This window comes from Hibiscus syriacus, unplaced genomic scaffold (genome assembly GCF_006381635.1).
Source record: "Hibiscus syriacus cultivar Baekdansim isolate YM2019G1 unplaced genomic scaffold, ASM638163v2 tig00003973_pilon, whole genome shotgun sequence".
Classification (NCBI taxonomy): Eukaryota; Viridiplantae; Streptophyta; class Magnoliopsida; order Malvales; family Malvaceae; genus Hibiscus; species Hibiscus syriacus.
Genome location: NW_024061989.1, coordinates 270,149 through 286,469, shown reverse-complemented (window position 1 = coordinate 286,469; position 16,321 = coordinate 270,149). Strand labels below are relative to the sequence as shown.

Here is a 16,321-nt window from a genome sequence, read left to right as displayed (position 1 = left end):
TTATAAAATAAAAATTTTATATAATTTTTTAATTAATTAATATTGATTTAGATTTAAAAGTTATTGAATATTAAATTATTAATTAGATTTTAAATAGTTTGGACTAAGCCCATATGTTATATATAATATATATTTAATATTTAAAATTTAATTTCGGTTAATTCAGTTAATTAACCGAATTCGAACCGAATTAACCATTAATCGAATTTTAAAATTTTCTTAACCGTTAATTGACCGAACTAATTCGATAACCAAATCAAATTAACCAAACTAATTCAATTCAATCGATTAACCGAATTAATTCGATTATTTAAACACCCCTAGTTCCTTGAGTTTCTATCCTTCTCACCACAACAGTGATAAAAGTAACAAAAACATCAAACAACTACTTTGAGTTAACATGAATATGATTCCTATTTTGACCCATCCTTTTTCTTTCCCTCCCCATTAACTTTAATTTATTTGTTTCCAATAATCAACATACATATATTTACTATTTCTCTCTCTCTCTCTCTCTCTCTCTCTCTCTCTCTCTCTCTAAGTTTGTCATTTTCTTCCTTGAAACTAAAAAACAACCCAATGGCAACACAGCCGCAACCGGCAGCAGCTTCCTTTACTTGTTTCTTCTCATTGTTCTTCTCATCCTCCTCCTTTGTACCTTAAAACAGTATTTGTTTAGCTTCTTCTCAAATGTCTAAGCCCACATTATTCTTGTCCCTGTGATCTCTTTGGATCAGTATCTTATATACCCTTTATCACTATTGCACTCAGGTACATTTATCAGCCTTCTTTTGTCTCTGAATCTGTAGATTTCCCTTTCTTCTTCTTCCTTCACATTTCTTCATAAAAGGCTGCATTTCCCTTTTCAAAGTTCTTTGCTTTCTTGATGATGAACTGCGATTGTTTTAATTTTTTTTCTGTGCTTTTTGGAGGAAGATTACTTATAATGTGCATTTTCTCTGTATTTGTTATTGATTTTTGTTGGTTCATTCCTATTTTATGTGAAGCTTTTGTGGTACCTAAATTACACATCTGCTTCACTCAGATACTTTCTTCCTACTGTTTCACTGTCAATAAAGCTTAATACAAGTGAAAATGGCTTCTGTGCTTAGTTATCAATTCAGGGTTTGGGTTAAACTTAGTAATTTAACTTGATAATGTACAAAACAAAGTTCCCCCCCAGATCCTGACATGAAATTGATGTATTTGAAGCTTTTTAACATTGTTGTTTGGAGAATTTTTTTAATCATTGTTTAGATTTGCCCTTTTTAGACCCTTATGCAATGAATTGTAGTACATTGAAGTTTGATTCTTTCAATGTTGTTTTTTTTTTCCTTATAGCTTACAGAAACTCTTCGTTCTCATCCTTTTGCTGAAAATTACTGTATATTCGACTGCATCTCTAGCTTTTGTGAAGGATTCATGAACATCGAATGCCTTGACTCAATTTTCTTTCATGCAATACAGTAAAGGAAGTCAAGTACTTTTCTTAAACATGGAGCAATATGAAGTATTGGAGCAAATTGGGAAGGGAGCTTTCGGTTCAGCTCTTCTAGTGAGGCATAAGCATGAAAAGAAGAAGTAAGATTGCTAGGACGGACTTGTACCGGCCTAGTCCGTCCTCTGTTTATATTTAACTTAATTACATGTGAAATCTTAGTAGAAGAACAATTAGAAATGGTTATTATTTGAGTCATCTTTTAGCAATTGATTTACCCTTTCATCTTTGGGGTTACTAATAAGGAATGTGCTGAAAAAGATACGTCTCGCCCGCCAGACTGATAGGTCACGAAGATCTGCTCATCAGGAGGTTCGTATGGTTTATTCATACATCTTTGCTATTCCTTTTGTATTTCATCAAGTCAAACATTCGCTAGAAAAGAAGAGATTGATTCCGATTGCTTTATATTCAACTATAATCTTAGCAATTTTTTTATATATGGAACAATGTTGATGTTTGGCTGGACCAAACTTGGACTAGAGTTGTCCAAAATTGCTGTCTTACAGCTAGTTTATCGGTATGAACTCAGTTTAGTTCGATCTAATACACTAATCTTTCAATTTGTTCGTGTAGATGGAGCTCATTTCTAAAATCCGAAATCCATTTATTGTGGAGTACAAAGATTCCTGGGTGGAAAAGGTATGCTTGCTAGTTCCCTTTAATAGCTACTGTGCTGGATAGGCCTCGATTCTCGTCCTTTTTTACACTCTTTCCGGACATCGCCATTATATGTCATAATTGTCATGACATTAATATCAGAACCTTCCCGGTGATCAACAGCCTAACACGGGTTCACATGTCCTTGTTACCAGGGTTGCTATGTCTGCATTATCATAAGTTATTGTGAAGGCGAAGACATGTAAGTTTCATTTCTTTGCTGATACTGGTATCTGTGAGATAGTGCATTTATATTTGTAACTTGAAGAACCTTGCACGAATTTGGCGAATGGTAATAAGATTTTTTGTATAAAACAGGGCTGAAGCCATAAAGAAAGCGAATGGCATGCTTTTCCCCGAAGCGGTTTGTAAATTTGTTTATTCCCATGCTTTTAACTACAGTTCATTTTTTACTGCATTCCTATTCCCTTGTTTTGGACTGTTCATCGAAGAAACTTAACTCCGATCTTCCGAGCATGTTCAGAAACTGTGCAAGTGGCTTGTTCATCTCCTGATGGCTCTCGAGTATCTGCACTTGAATCACATTCTTCATCGTGACGTCAAGGTTAGCGACATGCTGTTCCGCTCTTGCTGACAGTGTTACCACTTTTATTAATAGTGGCTTATTTTATTTTTCTTTTAAGTGTTCAAATATCTTTGTGACAAAAGATCAAGACATACGTCTTGACGATTTTGGACTTGCTAAAATTTTGACTTCAGATGATCTTGCATCCTCTGTAAGTACCCTACTAACCTTCAAGAATTCATGCATCATCACCCGATTTTATTGATTGTAGTTAGGGAGAATACTTTATATGCTTTTTTCAGGTCGTCGGAACTCCGAGCTATATGTGCCCGGAGCTTCTGGCTGATATACCTTACGGTTCTAAGTCTGATATCTGGTCATTAGGTAAGCACGTGCATGTAGTGGAAAATGCTTGTTTTTATCAGTCGATCTCGATAATTTCTCTCTATGTGTTTATATGACTTAATATATGTTTTCCAGGGTGCTGTATATATGAAATGACTTCTCTCAAGCCTGCATTTAAAGCATTTGTGAGTTCCTTTTACCCTTTATTAGACAGTCTTTCGTAAGCAGGTGTATCGATTGTAATGTATCGAGCTGTTGTTTGTTTAGATCTTGTAAATTTTTCTTGTGCTATTCGGATGTTTTATTCTATTTGTAGTGACCGAACTGTAACTCATTTGTGTTGGTGAATATGAAAATGCAATCGCTTCCGTCTAATGAGTGTACTTTGTTAGAAATAATTGATGCTTTGACATTCAGAGGCATTACTGCATTTCGAAACTCTGTTTAATGTTTAGCGAATCATTCTCGTTACATGTTTTGTTTTCTCTTTCGAGCTTTCGAGTAATCTTTAATCTCATGAGCAGGGTATGCAGGCGCTGATAAACAAGATTAACAGATCTATAGTCTCTCCACTTCCTACAAAATATTCCAGTGCCTTGTAAGCCTCATTTACAAGCATTTCGGTTTTCTACTGAAGAGTCATGTTGGTCTGATTATTGCATCAATTTCTTTTCAGCCGCGGCCTTGTGAAAAGCATGTTGCGCAAAAATCCTGAACTTAGGCCAAGTGTATGTATTGGCTCTCCTCTATTCTGTCTAACAATATATGCAGAGCATATTTACGAGTCTGAATGCAGTTCGATCTGTAAATGGTTTCAGAATGTTTTTTATGATCTTTCTCATCCAAGGTATCTACCGATTTTGACAGGCCGAGGAACTGCTCAGGCATCCACACCTTCAGCCTTATGTTGTTAAAGTTCATCATAAAATTAATAATCGTAGAAGGAATACTTTACCTGTGCTTCGGCCTGAAACCAATATAAAGAAAACTAGATTTTCGGACCCCATAGATACCCTCTTCTCCATTTACAAGGAGAGGCATCGATCCAACGACAGGACTTTAAATCCAAGCATATCAGGAGCCGAGCAAGATTCTGTCTGCTCTACCAAAGGAATACATCATGATACAAATGGTATACTGAATAGAAGGTTAGAAGATTTGTCTATTGATAGCAGCCAAGAAGGAACTGTTATTTGCAAATTACTTCGAAACTTTCAAGTGTCACCAAGGGTCCGAAATGTTCTTTGACAAAAGCTTCTGCAACTCCCAAGAGAGAGAAAGAGCTTTTGAGAAACCTTGACTCGGTAAATTCTATGGAGTTCCCGCCTCGCAAAACACATTTATAGAGATTCTTAGCTATAACATTTTTCTTGTTTCGAAATCTGGGTTTTTAGCTTTAGTTGCATTGTGTTTACCGTTTCAGGTTTCGCGCACTCCAGTTAAGAAACCTCTCCCCTCAACTCGAAGAGCTTCCTTGCCTCTGCCGACAAGAACTACGGTTCAAGAACCTCCTTGTAGATCTAATGCTGGTATTCTTCACCACATACAATCATCGGATGTCTCCGTCAATGCTCCTCGAATTGATAAGATAGCTGAATTCCCGTTAGCCTCATATGAAGATGCATTCTTCCCCATCAACAAAACTTCTCCAAAATCTGAATGGGGCTTCTCTAGCACGCCACAATTTGTCAACCATTCAATCACGAAAGACAAATGTACAGTTCATATATGCGATCAATTGTCTAGCAAGCCAAATTTCGCTGATGCATGACAGGGAATTCAACACAGCTCGTTCCATGCAGATGGAGATGATGTAAGTGTTTCCTCTGATCAAAATGCAATTGCCGGGGCATCTTGCCGCACCTCATCAGACACACAGAGACGAAGGGTTGACCCCTCATCGTTCCAGCAACGTGCAGAAGCATTGGAAGGAATGCTCTAATTTAGTGCAAGGTTGTTGCAGCAAGAGAGGTATGACGAGCTCTGTGTGCTACTAAAGCCATTTGGACCTGGAAAGGTCTCCCCTAGGGAAACTGCCATTTGGTTGACCAAAAGCTTTAAAGAGAACACTACCAAGCCGGAGGATTAATGTCAATGAAGCTATGCTGTTTGTATCATACCCCTACCTGTGCCTGTGCCTGTGCCTGTACCTGTACCAATCTTTTAGAGTTCAGCTTATCCGATATTAGGCATCGATTACAGTCAATAGCACCTTAGTAGCAAGGCATTTCGGTTTTTCAAACAAATGCTAATTGTTAGTTCTAGGTTATAGTTGATCTTCCTGCACCTTTACAGTTCCTACTTGTGCATCAAGTTTCATAATTTTCTTCAAAATGGATGATGGAGTTCAAATGAATTAAGCCATACTTATCGTCTATCTATCAATTATTATTTGTTTATATTGCTCTATCCTGACTGATACAGCATGTGTACGTGTTCATATAAAACTAGTAACCAGGGACATGGATATCTTGATGACAACTTTTGGAAGCAACAATCTTGTATCAAAATATGACTTTGGTTTTGTCATGTATGTAAACCAGTATGGGAATAAACCTTGTTTTCTGGTTCCCGATTCATTATATATGGCAGGTTGATACTCGTCTCGTACACTATACGAGTGGTAACATGTTTATTAGTCAAGGGTCTTCTGGAATGCAACCTGCAAATGCACCGATAACAAAATAAGACGATGTTCTGCATTGAGGTAAGATTTGAGATGAGTTCGGAAATAAATTCTCAATCCTATGGGGCTCGGAATTGAGGAAATGAAGGAAACATTTAGGCAAAGTGTATGCTGAAGTTGATGTCTTGAGAAGCTCTCGTATGGGCTATGGCCATTGTGGCACAGCAAGAAGCAGGGAGTGTGAAGGCCAATTCGAGAGCTTTTTGAGGTTCCTGAAAACAAACAAACCAAACATAATAAGGGTCTCCTGTAATACGCTGCGTTTTATTTCTTTGATGGGGTCTTCTTCTTTGGTGGATCAGTGCTTTATTTTGGGCCATTGCATGGTTTGGGTATTACACCAAGAAATAAAGAATCATAAGAAAAACAGAGATGAAAGCCCATTGTGTTTCAACAATGACAATGATTGCGACTTGGAAGCTTAACCAAACACACACACACACACACACACAACAAACAAACAAACAAACAAAGGAAAAGTGCTCAAATAGTCAGAAACTCAATGAATTGACCCATTTTAGAGATCCAAAACACCGGCCACTAGTCAGAGTTGGGAGAGAAACCAAAAACATAGCTCGAAAGAGAGAGAAGGATGGTGAGCAAAACAGAGGAAACCCAATTGAACAGGCTTGAGAATCAGGTAGACAATGGAGGAGGAGGTGCTTGGGAGTATCTTTGCCTTGTCAGGAAGCTTAAAGTTAGGCGTTCAGAGAAAGTCTTGAAACATGGCTTATCGATCTTAAATGACCCCAAAAAACGATCTGCTCTTGGCCCCGAAGGTTACTCTTTCTTTCTTCAAGCTTTCGTTGGTTTCTGAAATTGGGTTTTGCTTCAATTCGATGATTCCAAAGTGTTTGGTTTGAATTTTGAGTTTTTCTTATTGATTTTATGTTTTTTTGGTAATTAGATTTGTTTTTGTTTTAAAGCTGTTTGCTCTTTATTAGTTGTCAACTTGAGTTTTGTTTGAATTTCACAAATTGAAGCTTCTTGAATTGCTCTTCTGTTATTCATGTGCCTGAATTTAAAGCTTGAAGCTTTTTGGTTTTGTATGCAGAATGGACTCTCTATGAGCAGGTAGCTATAGCTGCTATGGATTGCCAATGTCTAGATGTTGCAAAGGTAGGGTCGGTTTTGGATCGATTTTCTGATTTTGTTTTTGTTTATACTGAAACTTTCATTTATGTACAAACTATTCTTATCTTTCACCTATTCAATTTGTGATTGTCCATGGGGTTGACCACTGTCATTTTGTTATGGTTTCTCTTTTGCTATTTGTTCCTTACGTCGCTTCTTTACTCCTCCTTCTCTTGCTATGTTGGGGCATTAGTTAGAACATTCTGGTTTTACTCTGTTCCATGTTCAAAATGATGTGACTCTTGTTCGATACTTTTGGTTCCGGCTTTGCTGACATCGATTCTTAATCTTATATGTTAGTTTCTTGCATTGTTTCTTGAACTGCAATGCGATATAGCTTCGATGCTCTAGTTACGAGTTGATAGTTGTTTTATGAAGTTGCCTGACTTACATCCGTGCAATTTAATTCTGCAGGATTGCATAAAGGTTTTGCAGAAGAAATTTCCGGAGAGCAAAAGAGTTGGTAAGCACGCAAGGCAATTGATTATATATCTTGCTGTTCATTTATGTGTGAATCATACATTTCTGGCCTTCGCTTTGATAGTTGACGCTCCTTAAATTAAGCTTCTTCTGAACACCTTGGCCAATGCTCTACCTTACTGATAGCTTTACGGCATGAATTGGGATGGACGAATTTGTTCATAAATTAGTTTCATTCTTTTGGATTAGGAAGGATGCGTTGATGACGACTATTTTCCTTTGCTCTTATCATGTTTTGACCCAGTGGTTTTGTTTTGTCCCGGTCTACAGGTCGGCTGAATGGCATGTTGCTTGAAGCAAAGGGATCCTGGGCTGAGGCAGAAAAGGCTTACTCCAGTCTTTTAGAGGACAATTCTCTTGATCAAGTAAATTCCGTAGCCATTGTTAATCGTGTTCGTTTTTTTCATGAAATGTTGTGCAAAAAGGATTAATAACAAAATATTATATTCTTGTGCAGATAATACATAAGAGGAGGATAGCCATGGCAAAAGCTCAAGGAAATATTTCAGAGGCTATTGAATTGCTTAATAAATATCTCGAAATGTGAGATACCTCTTTAGTCTTAGATCTTTCTGTCTGCCCTTTATTGGTCATGCTTCCTAATTCGATAATCTGCTGAAGAGCTATTGTTTCTCAATTTCCGTTTTTCTTTTGCTAGATTTATGGCGGATCACGAGGCTTGGAGAGAACAAGCAGAGCTATATGTCTCCCTACAAATGTGAGTGTTAATTTATGGAATTCTATCTTATCAGCTATTATGTTTCCAACCCATAACATGGCAGGTAGCTTAAGCCTTTTGGTTTTTGTTGATAAATCAGGTACAAGCAAGCAGCATTCTGCTATGAGGAGCTTATTTTGTCTCAGCCTACGGTTCCGTTATATCATTTGGCCTATGCTGATGTGAGTGTCTTAATATATCTCAAATCCAAGATGCCATTTCATCAGTGCATTTTCAACTCCAACATTATACATCTTGTTGCCCTTCTTACGGTTTTTCCCCTTTCATAGTTAATCCACCTAATCGAGAACTTGTTCCATAGTAATTTTGATTCTGCAAAAATAAAAAGGCCGTAAAACAAGAAACCACTTCTATAGCTATCATCATGCTAAAATGCAACCTTGAATTCACCATAGAACAACAATGGTTGCTGACTAACCAAGAGGGTAGCATCTTGATGGATGTTAATGGATAGCATAAAGACTTCTAGCTGGAATTCGAGTACTCCTTGTGATTGTTTTTCGATGATAATTTATTTTACCTTTCGTTAACAGGTGCTCTACACACTCGGTGGACTAGAAAACCTTCAGACTGCTAAGAAATATTATGCATCCACTATAGACTTGACTGGGGGTAAGAATACCCGAGCACTTTTCGGAATTTGCTTGGTAAGCTACTTATCTTTCGTTTAAGAATTAAGGTGCAATACAATTCATTGGATGCATGCATCGGCTTTTTATCCTTATAATAAGCGATATCTTTTTAATTAGTATTGCACTCGGTTTATCTCCTCGTAATTTGAACTCTGTCTAACATGAAGTTTAATACTCTTATTCAGTGCATCTCAGCCATAGCACAGGTTTCAAAAGGAAGGAACAAGGAAGACAAGGAGAGTCCAGAGCTCCAGTCTTTGGCAGCAACAGCCTTGGAGAAAGACTACAAGCAGAGAGCCGCCAATAAACTCGGTTTGCTTACTTGTTCTTTAAGAAGTTTGAAAAATTAGTCTTGAAAATTTAGTCTCAACACCGATGACGTCGATTGAACACTTGAATTATTGCCCCATACTCTAGAACAGAAAAGGGGGTTGACGATAACTTTTATGTTTTAAAGATTCAAAATTTCTGTCTCCGACGAATTTGAGTTACAAGTCGCCATTCATGTGTGCTGTCCACTTTATTTTGCCATTCCTGTTATCTGTTTGAGGTTTTGATGTATTATTTAGCATACCGCCATAAAAAAAACTAGAAAACTTATGAGATGATTCTTCTTTCTTTCTCGTAATTTCATATTTGGAACATCGCCATCCACTCGGGACTCGAGTTCGAGTGTCGGATACAAAAATATATTTGACACAAGTATGTTCATCTTTTGTTCCAAGGTATTTGAAAGATTATGTCTCTCAATTATTCTTCAGGGAAATTTACTTCGTTAAATAAAAGATGACTTCCAATGAATAATTATGGTTGCTTATCATAGAGTGATGGCTTGAATATTTTAGACTTTGGGGTCATTTTATCTCCATACTATATCTAAATCCAATTTTATTCTTATTTTTAATTAAATTATTTTTATCTTCTAATCCATTTAATTGCATCAATTTCATTTATTGATTGACAATAAACATTACGATATTAATGTGATAATTAATTGTAGTAATCTATCATACTAATGTGGTGACCATTAGTATGATCCATGATGCTTATATGATAGTCTATGTGTGAAAACGATGTAATGAGTTCGAACGTATAATTGATTTTAATTTAAAGTTTGAGTGTTTATTTAATCTTTAAGTAAAAAAATAAAATTCAAAAAATTATTAAAATTTTGAAATAAATTCTGGTGAACCGGCTCAAATTTAAACTCATTCAACTAAAGACAAGCATAAATGGCAGATATAATCCAACAGGAGTTAGAAGCAAATATCTGTATACTGAGTTCTATACATTCTCCAACACATTCTTATGATTGTCAGCTACAAACAAGCCTGCAATTTACGGTAAACAAGCGGAATACACAACATTACAGGGACTACCACTTTATAAACATACTCATCCGCTGCACAACTGATAATGGAACTACATTGTTACCTTACACGGATAACGACGACGGTTCTTGAAAATCACGGTTCTGATGGCAGAGACGATGATCGGATTGAAGGGACAAATTTCAGTTTCAATTTCCTACTTCGGTGTGCAGCGGTTGAAGCGCACTCGCGATGAGGCGATGACACCCTCTTAGAGTTGGGAGAGGAGTTCAGTTTCGGAACAAGTGGTAAGCATTTATGTTTCGGAACCTCGGGAGTTTTGTTTTCCGGAATTGCCTGAAGATTTGAATCGAATTTGGACATACATGAGGATGAATCCGAGCCATGTTGAAAAGATCCCGTGAGCTTTCCTCTATAAGCAAATGGCAACCTGCAGAATAGACTAAACCACTTAAATGAGTTTTAGCTCAAGGCTACATAGTTTGGAGGTCTTAACTTTGAGGTCGTGGGATCGGGTCCCATAGAGGGCATTTTATAATTTGGAGGTCTCCTACGAAAGCTGTTCTCAACCTAGTGTTGGGAGCAGCCTACTATCTTACCTCCCCTTACCCCATTACTTATGGGAACAAGAGACAACCATTTTTCTACATAGTTTAGATTCTAAGTTTAAATGATGAACGCATGAAGGTCGTATCCTCGTATTCATAATCGGTTATAACAAGTGTCAAAAAAAGATACTTAAAAGAAAAATTATAAGTCTAAGCAACATACGTTTAAGGATAAGTTAACTAATCCAAAAGGTGAAATAGTACCTAGAAATATCAGAAGGTACCGAAAGTTCTCGATGCTCTTCGGTTTTCTTATCAATTACATTGTCATGTGAATTTTTATCTGATGCATTCTGTTCAGAAGCCTCTAAGCCGTCCTCATTATGTTCAGATTCATCACATCCTAGAGAAAAAGAAGGCAACATTAGGAAGAACTACAAAAGTCGAAAGCACTCGCCATATCAGACCTATGCCAGAATTTGGTAAGTGAAAAGAACTACAAATGAGGGGAGAAACATAAATCTTAATTCTAGTCATTACGATTCATATTTGACCAAGAAAATACCAGAAAAGGGCTCACCATCCTTCCGACCGAAACTATTTTTACAACCTTCACATCTACAACTGGGGGAACATCCAACACCACCCTGTATGTGAAGAAAACAATCATGTCAGATTGGTGAAACTAACATTCAACGCACAATGCTTTTAATTGACATACCTGAAAACATTCACAGTACTTCTTTAAGCAACTTGACCTTTTACAATTGCATCCTCTTTTATGTCTCGCCGACGCTGGAGTATTGCTAGTTTCGCCCTGCATTAGCAACACCGTTTTGATGTAATTACGTGGAATTGCGTAAATAAGACATCAATTATCTGAATTTGGCAAAATCGTCATCAAAACCAAAGCACCACAACATTATGAGCCATGTCGGATGAGTTCAAGCTAATAATTGGATCGGCCAAGTGATTGTTAGCCGTCCGAGTATTGAGATCCAAAGTTCAACTCCCTTTTCTCATGTGGCCTTATTCAAATATACCAAGAAAAAGGCCACATGCCAATATAAGTGATGAGCTTTGATGCTACTCTAAAATTCAGAAGCTTAATCAACAAAATAGAATCTAACCCAGGAGTCCAAAACACCGTCTGTGCTTCTAACCACTTTGGGAGCAAATGCTTGTGGATTGCGAGATTCAATCTGTTTGCGAGTCTCTAAAACCACGTTTTCATGAATTGGCTTATTGAAACAATCTAGGCATGAACACGGCTCAATACAGTAGAGACCGGCAGCAAAGCAGTCACAATAACTGCAACATAAAATACAGCCAGTAGAACTAGGCAAACAATATAGAATACAGCTGAATCTCAAGTACAAGAAACAGTAAAAAAACAGTTACAATGAAAGCAATAATTCGAAAGAAATAATAACTATCTAAACAAGCCCATGATAAATATCTAAACAAGGTAAACATGATAATTAAATCACATTTCAGTCTAACAGGCTATTGGAATCAGATTCATTAAGCAATTGTAGAAATCAAATGTAATGCGGCACCATAAAGTTGGGCAGAATATCTGATATTTTTAGATGTATGAAGAGAAGCTATGATTTACCTGAGTTATTAATTCAGAGTAACTAAAGGACTAATGGTCTTCAGTATCAAAATAGATTAACTAACTGAATGCAGGAATATATTTGGTGAAACACTTGAAGATTATGGACACTGACCGTAAATATAGGTTTAAATAAATATGAAAGACTTACAGTTTCAAGCATTTTGATCTCTTACAGTTACAGCGCTTGCAGGATGCACTCTCAATAAATTCAAACTTTTGTCTGCACAGTATTAAAATGAACTCAGTTTGTATCAAGTGCTTTAATACAAACCTTAGATTGAATTAATCTTATACATGCCTCTTCTTTTCAGGAGTACTATGGCCAGCATCATCGCCACCAACAGTTGCAGGTGTCTCGGAAGAATTTTCTGCAACCACAGCTCCACTGTCACAAGGAACCTTACCCGTTTTTATAAAGCTTAGAGTTGATTTATTAGGAGGACTCTGACCTGCAGTCAGAAAACTAGGAAATGTCAAGGAGCCCGACATGCATATAAATTGGTTTTCAAAAGCTAGAGCCGTCTGTCAAAGAAATACCACCTTTTGAGATGTTTGGAAGGGAAGTCAAGTGCAAACCAAAACCAGGAGATTTCTCAAAAACCAAACAACGTCGTCTTATGCTACGCTGCTTAGAGAATAATATAAAGTATAATTACTGAAATATGCCAAGCATTGATCAGGGAAAATAGAATAAACATTTAAGAAAAACACTCCTACAGGAAAAAAGTTGTTGATAAGCACACACATAACCAATATGATTTAAGGTAAACATGTCACAATAATGGCTCAAATCTGGTACCATTCTTTCATTTTCTCAAAAAGAAAACAACGGCTCAAATATAGTATCAATCTTTCATTTTCTCAAAAAGAAAAAAATGTTAATATAAAATTCCATAGAAATCTAAGATCTTAAATTGCAGCGTGCCGTTAAAATGTACTTAAACAGTTTTTTAAGTTTACCTGACGACTGAACTGGTTGAATTTCATCTTGTCATCATTTTTCAAACCTGAATCACTGACAACTAGTTTGTCCACTAGACATCTAGACAGGATGCCAGATGTCTGATCTGTCACTGGCTCTCCCAATTCATTTTGTTCACGAGAAACTCGAAGGTCACCAGATTCTACATTTTCCAAATTATTTGCATTATCTAGTGGAATCTGTGGGATATTTGATATAAAAGAGGTTGTATCAGAGTCTTCCATTCCCAGGTCTTGTCCATCGGTATTCTCATGAATAACATTAGCTGAATTTACTGTCAATATATCAGCAACATCAGAAACAATTGCAACCCAGCCACATCCTGCTGATTCTTCACTCAGCTTAATTCCACGTATTTTACGTAAATCTCTTTCACTTTCAAATGACCGTTGCCTCTCTTGCCATTCATCTCTATTGCGTTGGAAAGGAGATCTCTCTTGCCCAGCCACTTCCGGACTTGTTTTTTTAAGTAACTTATAACAAGGCTCCAAGTTGCCATCAGGACTTCCACAATTGTAGTTTGAGGTTCTTGGCAACTCAATTGCTAAATCTGATTTCTCATCAAAGATATTACAGCTAATTCCTTTGAATGAACTGTCCTTATCGAGACATCCCAGATGTTCATTGTACAAATCAGATTGCTCAACAGCTTTTGAAGCTTCCTCACTTGTATTAGATTGATTACCGTTCTGAAGGACCCTAGAGTTTGAATCTGCCGATAAATGATGCCTGAAACCAATACCATTAGGGACACTAAAATTATTACCAAATACATTAATAAGAAAATTTAATTTTACCTTTCAACTGAAAACCTGGATTCCCTATGGCAATTGATCTGTGGGGAAGGAAACAAAGATGAAGGGGACAAACAGGCTAACGAATTGAAATCATTATTTGTCTGACTGGACTTGCCTAGCTCGATAGGCGAGAGACTGTCAATGTACTTAAAGACAGGTGAATCCTGCAATGTAAGAAAGCAACCATTTAAACTTAGCATGTAAGTCTAATAACAGGATTAACAAATGATCAAGTAACACAATGAAACAAGCAACCATACAACCAAGAAAAAGATAAAGCAATTTAAACAAAACTAGAGGGGGGAGGTACTTTTTTCTATATCATCAACATTGTGAACTGACATCTCCAATAATTAATTGTATAAAATAATGAAATCTCGACCATCCATAAGTATACATTCCAAATGGCTCTGCATATGTTCCACGTTGACACCCACACTAGAAATGGTTGAGTTGAAGAATTATAGAATTCCGAAGATTTCACGGCATCAAGTTTGGTTAAATTGGTGGAACTTTCATCTCTGTCGTGTAGTTTTTCTTTTCTTTTTTCAATTCTACAACTAGCAGGCCTAATATGCCAAAACAACTAGAATCAAATACACCAATGTATCAGAGTCTCCATGAGAAGATTTAGCCAAAATTTGTATATAACCCCTTCAGCACAAGACGAATCCATGACAAGAAACAAATCCGTGCATTAGCCTAAACACAAATACCCGTCAACAATTCACAGTAAAGCATCCAAAATCAACTCAAAACAAAATGATCGGAGCAAATTCAAGCTAAAACTGAACAAAATAAACTTCACATGCAAGGCCAAAACCCATAAATCCTTTCACACAAAATAAAGGAAAGAAAACCCAAATTCTTAAAACCCATCTTCTACAGTGCAAAGTATAGAAAGAGAAAGGGAAAACCTCGAATTTGGAAAGAGAAGTAGGAGTGATCTGGGTTTTCTCTGGAGTACCCATTTTCACCAAAGGCTCTACATCTTCATCACTCTCTTGCTCTCTTTCAAGACTGAAAGCTTAAGAATTTCCCCAGAGACCGCCAAATGCTCCCCTTCCTGCTTTTTTTTTCCTTTGTAATTTGGTCGAAAGTAGAAACCCAGAAAAATAATAAATAGATAAAAAATAAATAAATGAAGACTTTGATTGAGGAAGCGGGAAGGCGGGAAAACGAAACCATGTTCTTTTCCCAGTTTAAAAAAAAATCCTAATCGATTTTGGCCCGTAATGAGATGGACGCCTTTCTGTTTTTTTTTTTTTTTGGGGGGGGGGGCATTGGAACATTGAAATTGAATTCTCTATCTATTTGGTGTTGAGTAAATGATTGAGCTTTTGTGGTTGATGCTTAAGCTCAAGCATAACTATTGGTTTAATCGTTAGTATTAATGAAAATTATATAGTGAGATGTTTTCATTTATATGCATATGTTTTAAATTGAAATTTATTTTGATGTGTGAAAATTCGTTTTAACAATTCTTATTATGAAATATTTTTGAATTTTTACTTTTTTATATTATTCAAAATTTTAATTAAATTAGAAAACATTATATTATATATGACGATATTTAATCATAAAATGACACATGACATGTAATATTTTAAAATTATTTCTTTTATAAATCAATATTTTAATTTTAAAAAATAAATAATAATATATTATAGTACAAAAGATGCATGTTTAATGTGCAGTGTCAATTCGTCGTGATCTCCACCTGAATTCTATTATAGCTCTTCTTTGATTTGAATATTTATCGTTGTTGCAATCCTTTTAACGAAAATGAAGTCTTATTCGTGTTCAAAAGGTTGAAAAGAGTCTATAAGAAAATAATTAGGGTTCAACAATCATCATCAACAGTGATAGGTGGTGGCCGACATGGAAAATGATGTGGTAGTTGAAGGTAATAATCGATTAGAATATGATTAAATAGAGAGAAAAATTAGATGACGAAAAATAAAGAAATAAAAGAATTTTTATAAATATTCAAAACATTGTCATTTTAGTATGGATTTGATTTTTTTTCATAATAACGTTGTTTTGATGTTAGTTCATGTCATACTACCATAAAATAGTTGACAATATACTAATCAAAATAAAAGTAATTTGAAAGTTTAATCAGTAAATTGAATCTTTCAAAGTTTAGTGACCATAATAGGAGAGAGAATAAAGTTTACTCATGATTTATATAATTTGCCCTTTATTTCAAGCTTTGTATTTTTTTCTTATATAACAAAAAAGTACTTAAAGTATATTATCTTTTTTATTTAAGTACCTAAAGTATTTTTTGATCAAAATAAGTGCCTAAAGTTAATTTTTTGGTCAAAATAGGTACCTAA

At 35.9% G+C, this 16,321-nt stretch overlaps 2 protein-coding genes and 1 pseudogene across 3 annotated transcripts; 2 read left to right on the top strand and 1 right to left on the bottom strand.

Annotated features, from left to right (window-relative positions):
• The first annotated feature begins 586 nt into the window (after nucleotides 1–586).
• Nucleotides 587–5,376, top strand: LOC120185246 (annotated as a pseudogene).
• Nucleotides 5,377–6,153: 777 nt separating this feature from the next.
• LOC120185234 (ER membrane protein complex subunit 2-like) lies at nucleotides 6,154–9,416 on the top strand. The gene is made up of 9 exons (XM_039189518.1): nucleotides 6,154–6,494; nucleotides 6,770–6,834; nucleotides 7,264–7,312; nucleotides 7,600–7,694; nucleotides 7,787–7,872; nucleotides 7,988–8,047; nucleotides 8,148–8,229; nucleotides 8,602–8,715; nucleotides 8,886–9,416. The coding sequence occupies exons 1-9, from the start codon at nucleotides 6,308–6,310 to the stop codon at nucleotides 9,048–9,050; spliced, it is 903 nt and encodes a 300-aa protein (XP_039045449.1). The 5' UTR covers nucleotides 6,154–6,307; the 3' UTR covers nucleotides 9,051–9,416.
• A 583-nt stretch (nucleotides 9,417–9,999) lies between these two features.
• Nucleotides 10,000–15,156, bottom strand: LOC120185208 (protein tesmin/TSO1-like CXC 3). 2 transcript variants are annotated; one of them, XM_039189501.1, is made up of 11 exons: nucleotides 14,897–15,156; nucleotides 13,980–14,143; nucleotides 13,161–13,911; nucleotides 12,741–12,828; nucleotides 12,499–12,649; nucleotides 12,349–12,420; nucleotides 11,710–11,890; nucleotides 11,301–11,396; nucleotides 11,160–11,226; nucleotides 10,844–10,982; nucleotides 10,000–10,461 (listed from the first exon to the last, which is right to left on the bottom strand). In XM_039189501.1, exons 1-11 carry the CDS (start codon nucleotides 14,948–14,950, stop codon nucleotides 10,167–10,169), a joined length of 2,058 nt encoding a protein of 685 aa, XP_039045432.1. In that variant the 5' UTR covers nucleotides 14,951–15,156; the 3' UTR covers nucleotides 10,000–10,166. The 2 variants fall into 2 exon arrangements, with proteins under 2 accessions (XP_039045432.1, XP_039045438.1); XM_039189507.1 differs by having other exon boundaries at nucleotides 12,741–12,825.
• Nucleotides 15,157–16,321: the final 1,165 nt, after the last annotated feature.